The sequence below is a fragment of the Colletes latitarsis genome, chromosome 8, assembly GCF_051014445.1.
Source record: "Colletes latitarsis isolate SP2378_abdomen chromosome 8, iyColLati1, whole genome shotgun sequence".
NCBI classification, from domain to species: Eukaryota; Metazoa; Arthropoda; class Insecta; order Hymenoptera; family Colletidae; genus Colletes; species Colletes latitarsis.
Window position 1 is genome coordinate 13791058 of NC_135141.1, and position 21865 is coordinate 13812922.

At 32.3% G+C, this 21865-nt stretch overlaps 1 protein-coding gene across 5 annotated transcripts in view; it reads left to right on the forward strand.

Annotated features, from left to right (window-relative positions):
* The window catches only part of LOC143344899 (unconventional myosin-XVIIIa), a 256926-nt gene that overhangs the window by 193960 nt on the left and 41101 nt on the right, over positions 1-21865 (forward strand). For all 5 annotated transcript variants that reach the window (XM_076771483.1, XM_076771484.1, XM_076771485.1 and 2 more), the window contains 3 exons: positions 2702-2830; positions 9691-9834; positions 11818-11907. In XM_076771483.1, the coding sequence (XP_076627598.1) occupies positions 2702-2830; positions 9691-9834; positions 11818-11907 (363 nt within the window). The remainder of the gene's footprint in view (positions 1-2701; positions 2831-9690; positions 9835-11817; positions 11908-21865) is intronic.

Here is a 21865-nt window from a genome sequence, read left to right on the forward strand (position 1 = left end):
CAAATATGCGTAAGATTTCGGGGGTATGTATAATGACCAAAAATGATTGTTATTACCCCCTGTAACTGAATATAATTTTTTCTAGTATGATCTGAAATTTTTTAATTTCGTTTAAAAATTTGCAGTACCTACTCGAATTTTTTTCTCGAAAATGGATAGGATTTCAGGGATATGTGTAATCACCAAAAATAATTGTAATTGACTCCCGCAACCGTAAATAATTTTTCCAAAACGATTGGAAATTTTCTAATTTAATTGTTAATAACTTTTTAACGAAGCCTCCATCAACAAATTGATATTCTTGATTTTGGTCTTATTTTAGAATCCCCCATTAAAATTTTTGCCAGGGGTGGCCGAACACCCTGTATATATTTAAATTAATATATTTAAAATATTAATTTAACTCGGAATTGAGTATAAAAATATTATGTTTGGCAACATTTGTTCGTCATTTCTATTCATATATTCGTTTCGAAAATTAATTGAAAAGTATATTCGACGTCTTGCTGTATTTTCCCAAATAACCTTGTAATGAATTCCAGGAATTATATTAAAAGCAATTTATGTTTCTAAAGTAGTATATTTATATATCATTATTTAATTATTCTTAAATAAAATGCTTAAGGAGGTATTGCTGTCTAGACTGTCAATTTCATGGCCCTTTTTGTGATTTTGTTTAAATGATAGATAGGTTGTTTTATACTGAGACTTTGTAGATATATTTATTCATCTTCTAAGCATGTACAGTATTTTTTTCATGGGAAAATATTAAAAATCGTGGGAATTGTAACTTGTTATTTAATAGCTCTTCTGGAAAAGGTGCTCCAATGGCTTCCTGGATTCCAGATAATTTGAAACAGAGGGGGTTAAAGTATCTTCATAAGGAAGGTTGTAGTTGTAGCAGGAACTAGGGAGAAGTCGAAATCCTGATAAATAAAGAAATGGCGACGCTTCAAGTTTCGAATTTCTATTTGTTAATCAATCTATTGTCTTTAGCGTATCGAAAAAAATAGTAAAACTCAATATTTTTTCAAATCTCTAGTTCCAGCTATAAAGGCGTGTCTGCTGAATATTCTCTGCAAATTTGAAGTCAATCGGTCTGCTAGATCTTGAAATATCATGTAAGCCAGTTTAAATGCGTTTTTTTAAACAAGAAGCTATAACTCTCGCAATTTTTAATATTTTTTTATGAAAAAAATACTGTACATACCTATAAGACGAATAAATATATCTGCAAAATGTCACTACAAAACAACCTACCCATCGTTAAAAAAAAAATCACAAAAAAGGTCGAAAAAATGACAGCCTAGACAGCAATACTCCCTTAACTGAAAACAGTTTATAAGATGTTTATCATGATGTAATGTGAAATTGTTTCTGTCAGTAAATCGTTCTGCTTTCTCAAAGAATAAAATATTTAATGACAAATTAAAAAAACTTTATTCGAATACTTTTCTATGCGGAAAAACTTTTTACATTTGTGTTTTAAATTTGCAATTTCTATAAAATTGCAACTACGATCTACTGGTGCACCGATGCACTTGTTTGAAAAAACGAGGTCATGGGAAGTTGGAATATAGGGAATATTCAATTTACAATTCATCATTTTTCTTTACACTTAATTAAGTGCAGTATAATTTCACTAAACTATTTGAGCAACACGATCTTTGTTGGATGTAAAGGGTATAGCCGAATAAGGGGGTCAAATGTGCCCTTGAACCAAATTTGACATCGATAAAGCATCAGAAAAAAACATTCTGTGCCAAATTTCAACCCTCTATCTTGTTCGGAAGGGTAGTTATAGAGAAAATTCGGATTAACGAATTTGTGCCTATTTCCCCTATTTAATCGGGTACGAAAATTATGAAAAAAATCTGTTGCATTGTGGTTATCGAGATACGTGTTTGAGAATTTTTTCCGATTTTTCGATTCGAAATTCTAGGCATGAAAAATTAAAAACGCAAAAAAAAGCAGAAAACTACCGATTTCGTATCGAAGTTTTCGAGACACTAGATTTATATAATTACTGTAAATGCATATTGCCATTGGTTATGTCCCTGAATTTTTTCAGATTTTTGGCAGAGTACGCCGTAGTAACAAAAATCAAAAACCGATTTTTTCGGCGTTTATCGCGTAAAAAAGCAACTTATACTTTGAATTTTTGTATTTCCTTTAATGGATAACTATATTTTATGGTTTTAAACAATTCTATGTTGAATAGAACGATGTATAGAATGGAAAAACAAAAATAAATCACCAAATTAAAGGTGTTATGTGCGTTATATTCCGAAGTATTAGCAATATTTTCAGGAGATGCGATGGTGCATTGAGTAAGATGCTTAACTGTGGATACAGTGCAATCTTTTTAACGCTGGTTCACGCCCCGTTTAAACCATATCTTTTTTTCATTTTATTAGTTATATATTTTTTCAATTTTCAACTATATAACAATGAAGATCTATTCAAAATATTTAAAAAATATACACAAAAATAATTATTCGGCTATACCCTTTAAAACTTTTATAAAATAATTAATTCACGTTTCTTTAAATCTACGTCTTATTATGTATTTATTGATTTAAACGATATTTTTGAATATTCTTCGATAAAATGGACGCCCATAATTACATAAATATCGTTTCGATCAAATCATACTGTTAATTTAATGAAAATTAATTCTACTTTGTTTTGCTTCTAACAGATATTTTTCAGATCGGGGACTCTAGAACGATTCGAAGCTCAGAGAGACGAGAAACTAACTGGACATATTATTCTTCTTCAAGCAAGGTGTAGAGGTTATCTGGCACGTCGCAAACTCAACACTTTGAAAGTATGTCATGACATCTTTTTGAGTCTGTAAAAGTGCACCTTCACTTACGAGGCTGTAGTAATCTTCACTCGTTCCGAGAAATTTCTAAATATTATCTTCTTACCTTTGCTTATACCGTCGGCACAATATCGTAATAATCAAGATTTATAAAAAAATTGTCCAAATATCACTCATTTATCAAGTTTCATTATTATAACATGATTTCCCAATAATTAAATTTCTTTTGAAAAATAAATTCACGTAATCAATGTTTAAATTAATACCAAAAAATACGTTCTATTAAAATGGATAAAATATTTTATAGTAAGATGTATTTTTTCAAAATTGAGTTCTAGTTCCTACTATAATTAAATGGTTGACAATGTAAGAAGTGTTGCAACCTATATTTAATTCTTGAAGAAAACGCTTGGACATAATTTTTATTAACACTAGATTTAAGGATGTTGATTATACACCTATTTTTATTGAAATGAGCCAATTCGTACAACAAAATTCAAGTTGTTTGCAAAAAAATAGTTCCAAATCAATTTAAATGAAAGATTTCTTATTAAATTGTATAAACTAAACTATTATAACTAACCCCTACTATAATTAAATGGTTGACGATACAAAAGGTGTTACAACCTATATTTAATTCTTTAAAAAAACATTTGATATAATTTTTATTAACACTAGATTTAAGGATGTTGATTATACACCTATTTTTATTGAAATGAGCCAATTCGTACAACAAAATTCAAGTTGTTTGCAAAAAAAAATAGTTCCAAATCAATTTAAATGAAAGATTTATTATTAAAAATTATAAACTAAACTATTATAACTAACCCCTACTATAATTAAATGATTGACGATATAAGAAGTGTTGCAACCTATATTTGTTAATTCTTTAAGAAAACGCTTGGACATAATTTTTATTAACACTAGATTTAAGGATGTTGATTATACACCTATTTTTATTGAAATGAGCCAATTCGTACAACAAAATTCAAGTTGTTTGCAAAGAAAATAGTTCCAAATCAATTTAAATGAAAGATTTATTATTAAAAATTATAAACTAAACTATTATAACTAACCCCTACTATAATTAAATGATTGACAATGTAAGAAGTATTGCAACTTACATTTGTTAATTCTTTAAGAAAACATTTGATATAATTTTTATTAACACTAGATTTAAGGATGTTGATTATACACATATTTTTACTGAAATGAGCCAATTTGACTCGTACAACAAAATTCAAGTTGTTTGTAAAGAAAATAGTTCCAAATCAATTTCAATGAAAGATTTATTATTAAAAATTATAAACTAAACTATTATAACTAACCCCTACTATAATTAAATGGTTGACGATGTAAGAAGTATTGCAACTTACATTTGTTAATTCTTTAAGAAAACGCTTGGACATAATTTTCATTAACACTAGATTTAAGGATGTTGATTATACACTTATTTTTATTGAAAAGAGCCAATTCGTACAACAAAATTCAAGTTGTTTGTAAAAAAAAATAGTTCCAAATCAATTTAAATGAAAGATTTCTTATTAAACATTATAAACTAAACTATTATAACTAACCCCTACTATAATTAAATGATTGACAATGTAAGAAGTATTGCAACTTACATTTGTTAATTCTTTAAGAAAACGCTTGGACATAATTTTTATTAACACTAGATTTAAGGATGTTGATTATACACATATTTTTACTGAAATGAGCCAATTTGACTCGTACAACAAAATTCAAGTTGTTTGTAAAGAAAATAGTTCCAAATCAATTTAAATGAAAGATTTATTATTAAAAATTATAAACTAAACTATTATAACTAACCCCTACTATAATTAAATGGTTGACGATGTAAGAAGTATTGCAACTTACATTTGTTAATTCTTTAAGAAAACGCTTGGACATAATTTTCATTAACACTAGATTTAAGGATGTTGATTATACACTTATTTTTATTGAAAAGAGCCAATTCGTACAACAAAATTCAAGTTGTTTGTAAAAAAAAATAGTTCCAAATCAATTTAAATGAAAGATTTCTTATTAAACATTATAAACTAAACTATTATAACTAACCCCTACTATAATTAAATGATTGACAATGTAAGAAGTATTGCAACTTACATTTGTTAATTCTTTAAGAAAACGCTTGGACATAATTTTTATTAACACTAGATTTAAGGATGTTGATTATACACCTATTTTTACTGAAATGAGCCAATTTGACTCGTACAACAAAATTCAAGTTGTTTGCAAAGAAAATAGTTCCAAATCAATTTAAATGAAAGATTTCTTATTAAATATTATAAACTAAACTATTAAAACTAACCCCTACTATAATTAAATGGTTGACGATATAAGAAGTGTTGCAACTTATATTTGTTAATTCTTGAAGAAAACGCTTGGACATAATTTTCATTAACACTAGATTTAAAGATGTTGATTATACAGCTATTTTTACTGAAATGAGCCAATTTGACTCGTACAACAACATTCAAGTTGTTTGCAAAGAAAATAGTTCGAAATCAATTTAAATGAAAGATTTATTATTACAAATTTCATTGAAACCTTTTTTTACGTATACACTGTGTTTTTAAAATACATTTAGCAAAAGAAATTTTTTCTGATTTTTTCCAACGATGTCTACCCAACGTAATTAGATGTAAAATAAATATCAATTGCAATACCTTTTACAAATAAATATCGAAATTACCTTGGTGGACAAAATGTTTCCAACAAAAGTTTATCAATGTCATGTTCTACAAGATGAAATACTGAATTAAAAAAAATTATCATTGTTTCAGTAAGAAATCGAGGTCACCTTGATTTTTTTAAATAGCATTGCATATTTTTTATTTCATATTATTATAGTTTGTTTTAGGACAAATTCAACGACCTGCTATAGCATGACCTCCGGATGACCTTGAACTGAGAAAATTGACTTCAAACGATGGCAACCCTACGTAATTAGATGTAGAATATATATCAATTGAAATACCTTTTACAAATAAATATCGAAATTACCTTGGTGGACAAAATTTTTGTAGCAAAAAATTGATTTTATAAAATTATATTATCTCGCTAAAAACGCTCTGTTCACACGCGATGTATAAAACGGAATGATGAAAAAGGTGGGTAAATAAGACACTTTTTCACCCCAGTTAACTAATAAATTTACAAGATTCAACATGAATGTTTACGCGTAATTCGTGTTAGAATTTTGATTGTTTATATAAGCCAGAAATTTCATTTGCAAAGCAATTAATTGTTAAATCATTTTATGATTCAAATTGGCTCACAATCGTAAAAATAGGTATACCACATTCGACAATACGAAATGAGGCGGTGAGTCGAGGGGAGGATTTCATATTTATGTATAATTCATTATGGAATTAAAAACCAACATATGTTATTAAAAAATAATATTCAAGTTTTTATATACAGGGTGTTCGGCCACCTCTGGAAAAAATTTTAATGGGGGATTCTAGATGCCAAAATTAGACGAAAATGAAGAATACCAATTTGTTGATGGAGGCTTCGTTAAATAGTTAGTTGTGTAATACTTTTTTGTAGGTACCCATGAGCTCTACTTCAGAAAAAAGTTTCATTGAAATATATTCACAATTATAGGAGTTATGACAGTTTGAAAATTGGACCATTTTTATGGGGTTTTTCTCACTTTGCGAGGTCAAGGACCAACTTTTCGAATATTTTTGCAATTTGTATATATTCTCCGTCAAAATACGCGTAGTTTGCTTTTTTAAACATTAAAATCGTCCAATCCGTTCAGAAGTTATAACGTTTTAAAGATTCGCATAAAAATTCGGGCAGACATTTCTGGCCAGAAATGAGATTTTCGGTAAGGAATTTTTTTCTCGAAACTGAGTAGGATTTTGGAGATATGTGTAATGATCAAAAATGATTATAACTGACCCCCGCAACCGAAAATAATTTTTTTAGAACGATTTGAAAGTTTTTTTTTCGCCGAAAAATTTAGGCACCTACCCCCTGTCGATTTTTCTTAAAAATTCCTTTTTCGTTTTTAGTAATTTTGTTTGACGCCCTACAGAAAACTTGTCTAATACTTTTCTGTAGGTACCCATGAGCTCTACTTCAGAAAAAAGTTTCATTGAAATATATTCACAATTGTAGGAGTTATGACTGTTTGAAAATTGATCCTTTTTATGGGGTTTTTCTTATTTTGCAGAGTCAAGGACCAATTTTTCGACAAAATTAATAAATTTCAAATCGTTCTAAAAAAATTATTTTTGTTTGCAGGGATCAATTATAATCATTTTTGGTTAATAGACATACCCTCGAAATCCTACCCACTTTCGAGAAAAAATTCGAGTAATTGCTGAAAATTTTGGGTGAAAAAAAAGACTTTCGAATCGTCTTGGAAAAATTATTTTTAGTTGCAGGGGTCAATTGCAAGCATTTTTGGTCAACGGACATACCCCCGAAATCCTCCTCAGTTTCGAGAAAAAAATTCCTTACCGAAAATCTAATTTCTGGCCAGAAATGTCTGCCCGAATTTTCATACGAATCTTTAAAACGTCATAACTTCTGAACGAATTGGACGATTTTCATTTCTAAAAAAGCAAACTACGCGTATTTTGGCGGAGAATATGTACAAATTGCAAAAATATTCGAAAAGTTGGCCCTTGACCTCGCAAAGTGATAAAAACCCCATAAAAATGGTTCTATTTTCAAACAGTCATAACTCCTACAATTGTGAATATATTTCAATGAAACTTTTTTCTGAAGTAGAGCTCATGGGTACCTACAGAAAAGAATTAGACAACTTTTCTGTAGGACGTCAAACGAAATTACTAAAAATGAAAAAGGAATTTTTAAGAAAAATCGACAGGGGGTAGGTGCCTAAATGTTTCGGCGAAAAAGAAAATTTCAAATCGTTCTGGCATAATTATTTTCGGTTGTGGGGGTCAATTACAATCATTGTTGATCATTAGACATATCCCCGAAATCCTGCGCACCTTCGAGAAAAAAAATTCCTTACCGAAAATATAATTTCTGACCAGAAATGTCTGCCCGAATTTTCATGCGAATCTTTAAAATGTCATAACTTCTGAACGGATTGGACGATTTTAATGTTCAAAAAGCCAAACGCCGCGTATTTTAGTGTAGAATATGTAGCAATTATAAAAATATTTGAAAAGTTGTTGCTTGACTCCGCAAAATGAGAAAAACCCATAAAAATTGTCCAATTTTCAAACAGCTATAACTCCTATAATAGTGAATATATTTCAATGAAACTTTTTTATGGAGTAGAGTTCATGGATACCTACAAAAAAGTATTAGACAACTTTTTGGTAGAGCGTCAAACACAATTATTAAAAATGAAAAACGAATGTTCAAAAAAAATCGACAGTAGGTGCCTAAATTTTTCGACGAAAAAAAAAATTTTTAATTAATTCTGAAAAAATTATTTTCGGTTACGGGGGTCAATTACAATCATTTTTGGTCATTAGACATACCCCCGAAATCTTAACCACTTTCGAGAAAAAAATTCAGTACAGTAAGAACTTTAAACGTTAATAACTATTTAACGAAGCCTTCATCAACAAATTGGTATTCTTGATTTTCGTCTTATTTTGGCCTCTAGAATCCTCTATTAAAATTTTTCCCAGGGGTAGCCGAACACCCTGTATATAAAAAACTTGAATATTATTTTTTAATAACATATGTTGGTTTTTAATTCCGTAATGAATTATACATAAATATGAATTCCTCCCCTCGACTTACGTCCTCATTTCGTATTGTCGCATGTGGTATACCTATTTTTACGATTGTGATCCAATTTGAATCATAAAATGATTTAACAGTTAATTGCTTTGCAAATGAAATTTCTGGCTTACATAAACAATCAAAATTCTAACACGAATTACGCGCAAACATTCATGTTGAATCTTGTAAATTTATTAGTTAGCTGGGGTCAAAAGTGTCTTATTTACCCACCTTTTTCATTATTCCGTTTTATACATCGCGTATGAACAGAGCGTTTTTAGTGAGATAATATAATTTTATAAAATCAATTTTTTGCTACAAAAATTTTGTCCACCAAAGTAGTTTCGATATTTATTTGTAAAAGGTATTTCAGTTGATATTTATTTTACATCTAATTACGTAGGGTTGCCATCGTTTGAAGTCAATTTTCTCAGTTCAAGGTCATCCTAAGGTCATGCTATAGCAGGTCGTTGAATTTGTCCTAAAACAAACTATAATAATATGAAATAAAAAATATGCAATGCTATTTAAAAAAATCAAGGTGACCTCGAATTCTTACTGAAAAAATGATAATTTTTTTTAATTCAGTATTTCATCTTGTAGAACATGACATTGATAAACTTTTGTTGGAAACATTTTGTCCACCAAGGTAATTTCGATATTTATTTGTAAAAGGTATTTCAATTGATATTTATTTTACATCTAATTACGTAGGGTTGCCATCGTTGGAAAAAATCAGAAAAAATTTCTTTTGCTAAATGTATTTTAAAAACACAGTGTATACGTAAAAAATGTTTTCAATGAAATTTTTAATAATAAATCTTTCATTTAAATTGATTTGGAACTATTTTCTTTGCAAACAACTTGAATTTTGTTGTAAGAGTCAAATTGGCTCATTTTTTTGTGAAATTAACAGAAGTGCTCGAAAATAGGTGGGCAAAAGTTAAGGAAACACTCTGTATAGCAACAAATTTCTAAATGAGTCAAATTGGCTCAGACTGTAAATCTAGTGTTAACGAGACGCGTATCAAAGGACGATAAAATGCTTCTAACGAGAACTAAATACATTTGATGAAAGTTGATACGCCATTTAAGTTGATTTGTTGTTTTAGTTGCAAGATCTTGCAGTCAGATGCATACAAAGGAACGTCAGGAAGTGGATGTCCGTAAGAGAATGGCCATGGTGGAGATTATACGTAAAAGTTGCACCTTTATTGAACGTTCATCGGACAGAAGATCAATTGAAGGCAAAAACGGTTAGAGTATGATTTGTATTTGTGCCCATTAATTATAAAAGTGGACCAAGTCATATATTTCTTGTTTTGAGAGATTTAATGAATTGCATTTGAATAAATTAAACATTATTTTTATATTATGCAACATTTTAATTTAGAATTTCATTAGTCTTGATTAACAGAAACTTATGAATATGAAATATTGTGTAAATACGAAAATGTTGTTTTTAAAGTTTGAATTCACATCTTCAAAAGTAACTGAATGTCCTATAAATGACTTAAAGCAATAAAAAACTACGAGTTTTATTAGAAACAATAATTTTAATGAAATGATTCACGAACATTTATTAATTATTTTTAAAAACTAATTCAGTTTTATCGTTTTAGGCTTTTATCATTATGAGCTTTTAAGATTGTTAAAATGTTCTTGAAAAACTGGAGGGATGTATGGTAGTAAACACATAATATCTTTGTTTTTTGTATGATGGAAGTAATTTAATATTTCCATATATTTTTGGTCTTCCTCTTTTAGCTGAAAGATCCAAAATGTGGTATTTAGAATCATTCAAAGAAGTTTTATAAAACATCTTATAAGGTTCAATTTTCAAGAATCTCATCCATTGAATTTGCAGCCAAGAGACAAATTCGATATTGTTTACTCTTCTAGTGGTTTCGTTGAAATAAATTCGTTTTACCGAAAATCTATTTCTTCTTCTACACTTTTCCATCAATTCATAATAATGCTCACGGTTGTGTAAGTAATTTGCTTTTTTTATTTTCATTTTTATCAACCCAAAATCACGGTTACTGTTTGATTGCCATTTGTCGGCTTATTGTGTAGTTCAAAAACGCGCCAAACAGGGCCACGTGCCGTTTTAAGGTTATGTTTATATAATGTTGAAATTACAACCCACTAATTGTTCATTTTTAACAATATCGTAAAAATTACATTGAATTAATTTAGTTTAAAATAATGTGGTGTGAAATAACTGATAAACTCATTTTTTTCAATTTTGACTTGGACCACTTTCATAATTATGGGCTCATTTTTATATACTAAAAAGGAATTATGAAAACAAGCAGGTGAAGGGCACGATGAGAAGGTGAAATACAATTTAGAGACTTTCAAGAATCTCATCCATTGAATTTGCAGCCAAGAGACAAATTCGATATTGTTTACTCTTCTTGTCGTTGACTCTTCTAGTGGTTTCGTTGAAGTAAATTCGTTTTACTGAAAATCTATTTCTTCTTCTACACTTTTCTATGAATTCATAATAATGCTCAGGGTTGTTTAAGTAATTTGCTTTTTTTATTTCCATTTTTATCAACCCAAAATCACAGTTACTGTTTCATTGTCATTTGTCGACTTATTGTGTAGTTCAAAAACGCGCCAAACAGGGCCACGTGCCGTTTTAAGGTTATGTTTATATAATGTTGAAATTACAACCCACTAATGGTTCATTTTTAACAATATCGTAAAAATGATATTGAATTAATTTAGTTTAAAATAATCTGATGTGAAATAACTGATAAACTCATTTTTTTTCAATTTTGACTTGGACCACTTTCATAATTATGGGCTCGTTTTTATATACTAAAAAAGAATTATGAAAACGAGCAGGTGAAGGGCACAATGAGAAGGTGAAATACAATTTAGAGACTTGTACGATATAATTAGTACAAGGATGATTCCAGGGACTAGGACAAACTAACAATTCTTTTTCAAGAAATGTTGTAACTTATGTCTCTTAAAATCGTACTTTTGAATGCAGAGTGTTGAGAAAAATCAATTTATGAAAAAAAACATGCATGGTCCTGTTTAAAAGACAATGAAATGAGCACTTATACTAAAAGAAGATAGTCATTACAGCATTCAGCATTTTCCTGTATGTTATATGCTACAGCTTCTCCCAGATCCAAGAATCATCTTTTGTAATAACACGTTGTTGAACATACTTCTTATATCATTGTAATTGATATAAACAATTGTTTTTTTATGCGCAGGAGGAACTTGAGATTCTCAGAGCTAAGGTCGAAAGGTTGGAGCAGGAGCGCAATCACCTAAAACATGATAACGATGTATTGGAAGCTAAGGTACACCAAAAAATTGTTCTTCGATCAACTATTCAGAATACGCATATATCGTGCAATGGGATTAACTATAATACACAAAGCAGCAAAAGCTGTAATTTTTCTTTGCACCTTTTTTATCATATTTGGTCTAAAGTTTTAGCGATCATTCATCGTTTTATAATATATATGAACATATTGTAACAATTTTGTGGACTTCAAGTCACGTGGACAAGGTTTTACGGGATTTCGATGTTGCCATTTCCTTTAGAATGCATTTTTGGTTCATCGATTACTACATGTACAGGGTGTTCGGCTACGCCTGGGAAAAATTTTAATGGGGGATTCTAGAGGCCAAAATAAGACAAAAATCAAGAATACCAATTTGTTGATGAAGGCCTCGTTAAAAAGTTATTAACGTTTAAAGTTCCGTTTAATCCTGTATGGTTGCAAAAACTAAGGTGCTTCTCTCTCGAAACACATTTGGTCAGTGCGTCAGCCACCATTCGTTCCGTTGGCATATATTCGATTACAACTTCTCCATTTTGGACCATATCCTTGATAAAATGACAACGAATGTCAATGTGCTTGGTCCTAGCATGATATCCAGAATGCTTAGTCATAAATTGAGCACTTCGGCTGTCGTTAAAAATGACTCTGCTGATAATCTCTTCACAGTCGAGTTCCAACAGTAAATTATTCAAATATCGTGATTCCTTTACAGCTTCAACTAAACCAATGTACTCGGCTTTAGTCGAAGATGTTGCGACTGCACGCTGCTTACGCGATTCCCAAGAAACCGCCGTGCCACCCAGCGTAAACACGAACCCTGTATATGACTTTCGATCTATCAGGCTACTTCCCCAATCGGCGTCCACATAGCCGACCAATTTATCATCGTTGGCATTATAAGTTAAGCCAACTTCACGTGTTCCTTTTAAATAGCGTAGCACCCGCTTTGCTGCCTGCCAATGCTCTTCATTATGGTGATCATTGAATTGGCCCAATACACTGGCCGCATGGGCAATATCCGGACGTGTGCATATCGCTAGATACATTAGACTCCCGACTAATTCCCTGTATGGTCTATCATCTCTTCTGGGACTTCTTTGCAACTTTGGTCCATCAACCATAGGTGTCGGACTTGTATTTGCATCAGTCATCTTGTATTTTTCTAATAAACCCGAAACATAACTAGACTGACAAAGTGTAATACTTCTTCCCTTTCTTGTAAACTCAATTCCTAAGCAACACGATGCTTCTCCAAGGGATTTAATTTCAAAAACTTCTTTAGATTCTGTTTTAACTCATCTATCCGTCCTACTCCTGCAACAGATCAACATGTCATCGACGTATACGCATACCATTAATAACTTCTCCCTTTTCCCGGAGTAGAATACGCATGGATCAAATTTCGACTGGCACAGACCAAATTCTCTAAATTTGTCACTTAACGTAGCGAACCATTGTCTTCCACTTTGTTTAAGACCATATAGCGCCTTCTTCAAACGGCAAACTCGATTTCCCTTTCGTAAATCATTTAGCATTATTATTCCCATCTTTTTTACTTCACTGTTTTTCGGCTCATTCCTAATTAAGAATTCCAGACCTTCTTCAAAATATTGTGGGATTTCCATGAATATTTCTTCTTCGAGTACACCGTTTAAATAGGCAGTAGTTACGTCTACTTGTTCGATGACCATATTATATCTCGAGGCTAGGGATGCCATCAATCTGATGGAACTCATCCTGGTCACTGGGGAAAATGTTTCTGTGAAATCAATGCCTGGACGTTGCGCACATCCCTTCGCAACCAATCGTGCCTTATACTTCTTATGTTGGCCGTTGAGGTCCCTCTTCATACTTACTACAAAACGACTACCAATTATATTTTTATTCATCGGTCGTTCTACCAACTTCCACGTCTTCTTTTCTATAATACACTTTATTTCAGATCCCATCGCATGCAGTCATTCCTCTTTTTCAGGTAAATTCCGAAAATCTTCCACTATTACCTCTCCGACATAGGTATACTCTTCCTTAATGCAATTGAGCTCATCCTTTTGACCGATCCAATTGCCTGAAATTTCAATGTCATTGTGTAATTCATGATTCGTTTCTTGTTCTCGAAAATTGTAAAGTTTTCTTGGCCTCCCCCTTAAACCAGTGCGTTGTATGCGTGGACGGCCACGACCCCTCTTCGGAGTATCTTCTGGGACTCTTTCCTCTTCACTCTCCACTTCAGGACCCGGCTCCTCTTCATTGCGTATTGGAATTGAACTACTCCTGTCGTCAGTATTCCAATAGGGTGCATCCTCACTATAATTGCCACCACTCTCATTTTCCGCTTACTCTATTTCTATTCCTGGATCATCTGTGTAAAAATCTTGGAAATTACCAACCATATGATGCTTGGGCATTAAAACCTTTACGTTTCTCGTGATTTCCATTCGTCTACGTTCTGGCATCCAAACTTTATATCCTTCAACCTCGTCACTATATCCGACGAAAATGCATTTTTCCGATTTGGGCATGAATTTTCCCATACTCGTTCCATGTCTTAACGTATATCTTCGATACCCAAATATCTGAAAATAATTAACGTTGGGTAATTCGTTGTACCATATCTCATACGGTGTCTTTCCTCCCAAGCTAGAAGTTGGACATTGATTTCTAATGTAATTGGCCGTCGTCACAGCCTCGGCCCAAAAACATGGGGGTAAATTCGCCTGCATCAATAGGCATCTCGCCATCTCCACAAGCCTACGATTCTTCCGTTCGCTTATTCCATTCTGCTCTGGACAGTATGGTACTGCAAGACGTCGTCGTATTCCCAATTTATTTAAATATTCTTCAAACTCGCGATTAACATATTCGGTCCCATTGTCACTCTGCAAACATTTAATGCGCTTTCCCATTTGATTTTCCACCTTGGCCTTAAACCTCAGAAATTGCTGGAAAGCATCACTTTTCTACTTTATGCAGTAAATTTCCATGAACCTTGAACAATCGTCAGTAAATGTTATGAAATATTTCAAGCAAATATCGCATTCCAATTTATAATCCTTGAAATTTAGATCTGGTATGATAACTTAACGGGTCAGTTGGGCAATATCCTTTACATTCAGATGTCCCATGGTTTGATGCCACTTCTCTAGATTATTAAGATTACAGGTTACTTGGTTAACCTCTAAAACGGAATTATTACATAAATAATATAAATATAATCCAATCTTATTTGCTCTTAATACTGTTCGTCCTTGCTGGCTTAAAACTGTGGCTCTTTCTTCATTAAATACGACCTTCGTACCTTTTTGTGTCATTTTACTGACCGATAATAAATTCATCCTTACATTCGGCACATACAGTACTTCCTCGATGGTTATATTATTTATACCACCCTGACCATCTAACGTCTTCAACTGAACCCTACCTTTGGCTTGGATCTCAACAGATTCTTTATTTGCCAGATTTCATTTTCCTACGTCGCATGTTTTCATTTCCTTTATTTTGTCAGGATCATTGCAGATATGACTGGTGCAACCACTATCTAAACACCACAGTGATTTCTTATCAATATTTCTGTTTTCTATTGCATTATACACATTTTCATCTTTTGTTGACATAAGCAGCATGTACTTTTCCTCCTTGTGGCCAGAATAAGATGATGGATGTCCTTTGACATCCATCCTAACTCTGCAGTCAACTGCATTGTGCCCCATTTTGTTGCAGCGGCAGCATCTAGTTTTAGTAGTATCAGATTTATAGAATTGAGGCTTCATAGATTTCTTACTTTATTTATGAAAGGCTGGGTTAGCACCAGGTACGTACACTTTGTCTGAATTACGTCCTTTAATATCGCACTGCTCGATAATTTTTATCCTGATTGTCTCAGGATCAGGCAATTCATCACGTGATATTATGGCACACCTGAAATTTTCAAAAACAGCTGGCAAGCTATACAACAGTATCGCTGCTATCAAATCTTCATGAATTTAAACTTCTATATCCCTTAACTGGTCAACTACATCAAAGAACTTTTTGAGATAGTCTCTGATGTTTTCACTTTTTGACATTTTATTTAAGATTAGGTTTGTAATTAGCATTGCCTTTTTAGCAGGCCCTTTAGATTGATACGTCTCACCCAATGTTGTCCACATGTCTCTTACGGTTCTGCAATTCTTTACCACTTTTACCTGCGCAGACGAAATAGCCAATTCTATTTCTGATCGAGCCTCTTCATTCTATTCAAACCACGTTTTATGCGCTGCAAGTTTTTCCTGTCTGCGTTCGGCACTAATCACAGGTTCCTTGATACTGTCTTCTACGTACGCCCATAATTTCTTTTTTCGTTGAATTGCACGCATATGAATCGCCCACGATTCATAATTATCTCTTCCTAAGAGTTCTGTTTTTGATTCCATGTTCACATTCACTGATTTACGTTTTTCAATTAACACGTGGCTTCTGGGCACATAACCTATTAAAAACAGTTTATTAAAACAGTTCGTGTGTTACGTCGTCTCGACAAAACCATGATCGTCACATATTAACAAGTGAAGGTGAACGGGGAAGAACCCCGGCGACGTTGCCACATCGGCTACAGCCCGCCAACACTGCCTACATTGGCCGCATTTCCAACAATAATTTCCACATATTCTTCACCAAAATACGCGTTGTTCGTCTTTTGAAACATTAAAATCCCCCAATCTGTTTGGAAGTTATGACATTTTGAAGATTCGCATGAAATTTCGGGGAAGCATTTCTGGTCACACATTATATTTTTGGTAAGGAATTTTTCTCTCGAAAATGCGTAGGAATTCGGGGGTATGTCTATTCACCAAAAGTGATTGTAATTGATCCCTGTAATCAAAAATAATTTTTTTACAACGATTTGAAATTTTTTTTTCGCCGAAAAATTTCAGCATCAACCCGAATTTTTTCTGGAAAGTGGGTAGGAATTCGGGGATATGTGTATTCATAAAAAACCGTTGTGATTGTCAAGGTTTTATTTGGATATATGTGTTACAATCATGGATTGGAACCGTTTATGTAAATATAATATAATATAATATAAAGTTAATATGATAACAGTTATAACAATGTGCTTGGCGCGGATTACTCACTACATGTTGCATCATACACATGCGCTCGAAGAAACGCCCGATAAAAACCTACAGCGTAACCAGAATCGTCGATACAGCGCCCTCGCATATATCTTCTATTTCGTTCCCACTTATAGCAGTCACTTTGAATACTTATAAAACGATGTTTTCCAACAGTAATTGACCTACGTAACAAAAAATAATATTTTTCGGAATGATTTCAAATTTTTTAATAATTTTTTAACGAAGCCTCAGTCAAGAAAAATTGATATTCTTGATTTTCGTCTTATTTTGGCCTCCAGAATCTCCCGTTAAAATTTTTCCCAAGGGTGGCCGAACACCCTGTATAATTAAATGTCAAAGATCTTTCATTTCTGTTGTGGCAATACTTAATACAACACTTTTAAGATACTCGAAAGAGTTTTTATCAATTTCTATCATATTTAGAGTTATAACATAATAAATTAATTGGAGACTTACTTGATCCACAGTATGTTCGTCATTGTACGTTTAATTGGTAAATTTATTTATAAATTAGAACACAGGGAGTTCGGCCACCCCTGGGAAAAATTTTAATGGGAGATTATAGAGGTCAAAATAAGACGAAAATCAAAAATATCAACTTTTTGACTGAGCCCTCGTTAAGAAGTTATTAACAATTAAATTAAAAAGTTTCAAATTGTTCTGGAAAAATTATTTTCGGTTGCGAGGCTCAATTACAATCATTTTTGGTGAATAGACATACCTTCGAATTCCTACCCAATTTCGAGAAAAAAATTCGAGAAGAATGTGAAATTTTTCGACAAAATTAAAATATTTGAAATCGTTCTGAAAAAAATATTGTTAGCTGTGGGGGTCAATTACAATCATTTTTGGTGGATAGACATACCCCCGAAATCCTACGTACTTTCTAGAAAAAAATGCCTTACCGAAGATCTAATTACATGCCTAAATTTTTCAACGAAAAAAAAAAATTTCAAATCGTTTTGGAAAAATTATTTTCGGTTGCGGGGCTCAATTACAACCATTTTTGGTGGATGGACATACTCTCGAATTCCTACCCACTTTCTAGAAAAAAATTCGAGAATGTGTGAAATTTTTCGACGAATAAAAAATTTTTCAAATCATTCTAAAAAAATTATTTTCGGTTACGAGGGTCAATTACAGTCATTTTTGGTCATTACACATACCCCCGAAATCTTATGCACTTTCGAGAAAAAAATTCCTTACCGAAAATCTAATTAAGTACTCAAAATTTTTCGAGGAAAAAAAAAAAATTTTAAATCGTTTTGGAAAAATTATTTTCGGTTGCGGGGCTCAATTACAATCATTTTTGGTGAATAGACATACCCTCGATATCCTACCCACTTTCTAGAAAAAAATTCGGGAAGATGTGTAATTTTTCGACGAAATTAAAATATTTGAAATCGTTCTAGAAAAATTATTTTTGGTTGCGGGGGTCAATTGCAATCATTTTTGGTGAATAGACATACCCCCGAGATCTTACGCATTTTCGAGAAAAAAATTCAGTATGAATGGAACTTTAAACGTTAATAACTTTTTAACAAAGCCTCCATCAACAAATTGATATTCTTGTTTTTCGTCTTGTTTTGGCCTCCAGAATCCCCCATTAAAATTTTTCCCAGGGTTGGCCGAACACCCTGTATATTAACAAATTTTTTAAACCATTTCCAAAGCAAATTCAGTTTAATTAATCTAAGAATAAAGATTTGTCCAACTCTGACCCAAGCCTAGTATGTATTTTGATTGTTGACTCTAGGGTGAAAGAAATCATTTGACAATTTTCTGCCTCTTGGCCACTTTCACGTTCCGTTTTGTTCTCTTTTTCTCTTGTCTTCTGCCAGTCGTGATTTTTCATTACACATACCCTCGAAATCTTGCGCTCTTTCTAGAAAAAAATTCGAGAAGATGTGAAATTTTTCGACGAAATTAAAATATTTGAAATCGTTCTGAAAAAAATATTGTTAGCTGTGGGGGTCAATTACAATCATTTTTGGTCAATAGACATACCCCCGAGATCTTACGCATTTTCGAGAAAAAAATTCAGTATGAATGGAACTTTAAACGTTAATAACTTTTTAACAAAGCCTCCATCAACAAATTGATATTCTTGTTTTTCGTCTTGTTTTGGCCTCCAGAATCCCCCATTAAAATTTTTCCCAGGGTTGGCCGAACACCCTGTATATTAACAAATTTTTTAAACCATTTCCAAAGCAAATTCAGTTTAATTAATCTAAGAATAAAGATTTGTCCAACTCTGACCCAAGCCTAGTATGTATTTTGATTGTTGACTCTAGGGTGAAAGAAATCATTTGACAATTTTCTGCCTCTTGGCCACTTTCACGTTCCGTTTTGTTCTCTTTTTCTCTTGTCTTCTGCCAGTCGTGATTTTTCATTACACATACCCTCGAAATCTTGCGCTCTTTCTAGAAAAAAATTCGAGAAGATGTGAAATTTTTCGACGAAATTAAAATATTTGAAATCGTTCTGAAAAAAATATTGTTAGCTGTGGGGGTCAATTACAATCATTTTTGGTCAATAGACATACCCCCGAGATCTTACGCATTTTCGAGAAAAAAATTCAGTATGAATGGAACTTTAAACGTTAATAACTTTTTAACAAAGCCTCCATCAACAAATTGATATTCTTGTTTTTCGTCTTGTTTTGGCCTCCAGAATCCCCCATTAAAATTTTTCCCAGGGTTGGCCGAACACCCTGTATATTAACAAATTTTTTAAACCGTTTCCAAAGCAAATTCAGTTTAATTAATCTAAGAATAAAGATTTGTCCAACTCTGACCCAAGCCTAGTATGTATTTTGATTGTTGACTCTAGGGTGAAAGAAATCATTTGACAATTTTCTGCCTCTTGGCCACTTTCACGTTCCGTTTTGTTCTCTTTTTCTCTTGTCTTCTGCCAGTCGTGATTTTTCATTACACATACCCTCGAAATCTTGCGCTCTTTCTAGAAAAAAATTCGAGAAGATGTGAAATTTTTCGACGAAATTAAAATATTTGAAATCGTTCTGAAAAAAATATTGTTAGCTGTGGGGGTCAATTGCAATCAGTTTTGGTCATTACACATACCCCCGAAATCTTACCTTCTTTCTAGAAAAAAATTCGAGAATTTCTGAAATTTTTCGACGAAAAAAAAAAATTTCAAATCGTTCTGAAAAAATTATATTCGGTTGCGGGGTTCAATTACAATCATTTTTGGTGGATAGACATACCCCCGAAATCCTACCCACTTTCCAGAAAAAAATTCGAGAAGATGTGAAATTTTTCGACGAAATTAAAATATTTGAAATCGTTCTGAAAAAAATATTGTTAGCTGTGGGGGTCAATTACAATCATTTTTGGTCAATAGACATACCCACGAAACTCTACCCACTTTCTAGAAAAAAATTCGAGAAAGTGTAAAATTTGTCGACGGAAAATAAAAATTTCAAATCGTTCTGGAAAAATTATTTTTGGTTGCGGGGGTCAATTGCAATCATTTCTGGTGAATACACATACCCCCCGAGATCTTGCGCATTTTCGAGAAAAGAATTCAGTATGAATGGAACTTTAAACGTTAATAACTTTTTAACGAAGCCTCCATCAACAAATTGGTATTCTTGATTTTCGTGTTGTTTTGGCCTCTAGAATCCCCCATTAAAATTTTTCCCATGGGTGTCCAAACACCCTGTATATTAACAAATTTTTCAAACCATTTCCAAAGCAAATTCAGTTTAATTAATTTGAGAATAAAGATTTGGTCAACTCTGCCCCTAGTCTAGTTACTGAACAACCGTGAGTATGTATTTTGATTGTTGACTCTGGGGTGAAAGAAATCATTTGACGATTTTCTGCCTCTTGGCCACTTCCACGTTCCGTTTTGTTCTCTTTCTCTCTTGTCTTCTGCCAGTCGAGATTTTTCTTTACACATACCCCCGAAATCTTACACACTTTCGAGAAAAAAATTCGAAATGTGAAATTTTTCGACGAAATTAAAATATTTGAAATCGTTCTGAAAAAAATATTGTTAGCTGTGGGGGTCAATTACAATCATTTTTGGTGAATAGACATACCCCCGAAATCCTACCCACTTTCTAGAAAAAAATTCGAGAAGGTGTGAAATTTGTCGACGAAATTAAAATATTTGAAATCGTTCTGAAAAAAATATTGTTAGCTGTGGGAGTCAATTACAATCATTTTTGGTGAATAGACATACCCCCGAGATCTTGCGCATTTTCGAGAAAAAAATTCAGTATGAATGGAACTTTAAACGTTAATAACTTTTTAACAAAGCCTCAATCAACAAATTGATATTCTTAATTTTCGTCTTATTTTGCCCTCTAGAATCCCCCATTAAAATTTTTCTCAGGTGGCCGAACACCCTGTATATTAACAAATTTTTTCAACCATTTCCAAAGCAAATTTAATTAATTTGAGAATAAAGATTTGGCCAACTCTGCCCCCAGCCTAGTATATATTTTGATTGTTGACTCGAGGATGAAAGAAATTAGTTGACAATTTTCTGCCTCTTGGCCACTTCCACGTTCCGTTTTGTTCTCTTTTTCTCTTGTCTTCTGCCAGTCGAGATTTTTCATTACACATACCCCCGAAATCCTACCCACTTTCTATAAAAAAATTCGAGAAGATGTAAAATTTTTCGACAGAATTAAAATATTTGAAATCGTTTTGGAAAAATTATTTTCGATTGCGGGGGTCAATTACAATCATTTTTGGTGGATAGACATACCCCCGAAATCCTACCCACTTTCCAGAAAAAAATTCGAGAAGATGTGAAATTTTTCGACGAAATTAAAGTATTTGAAATCGTTCTGAAAAAAATATCGTTAGCTGTGGGGGTCA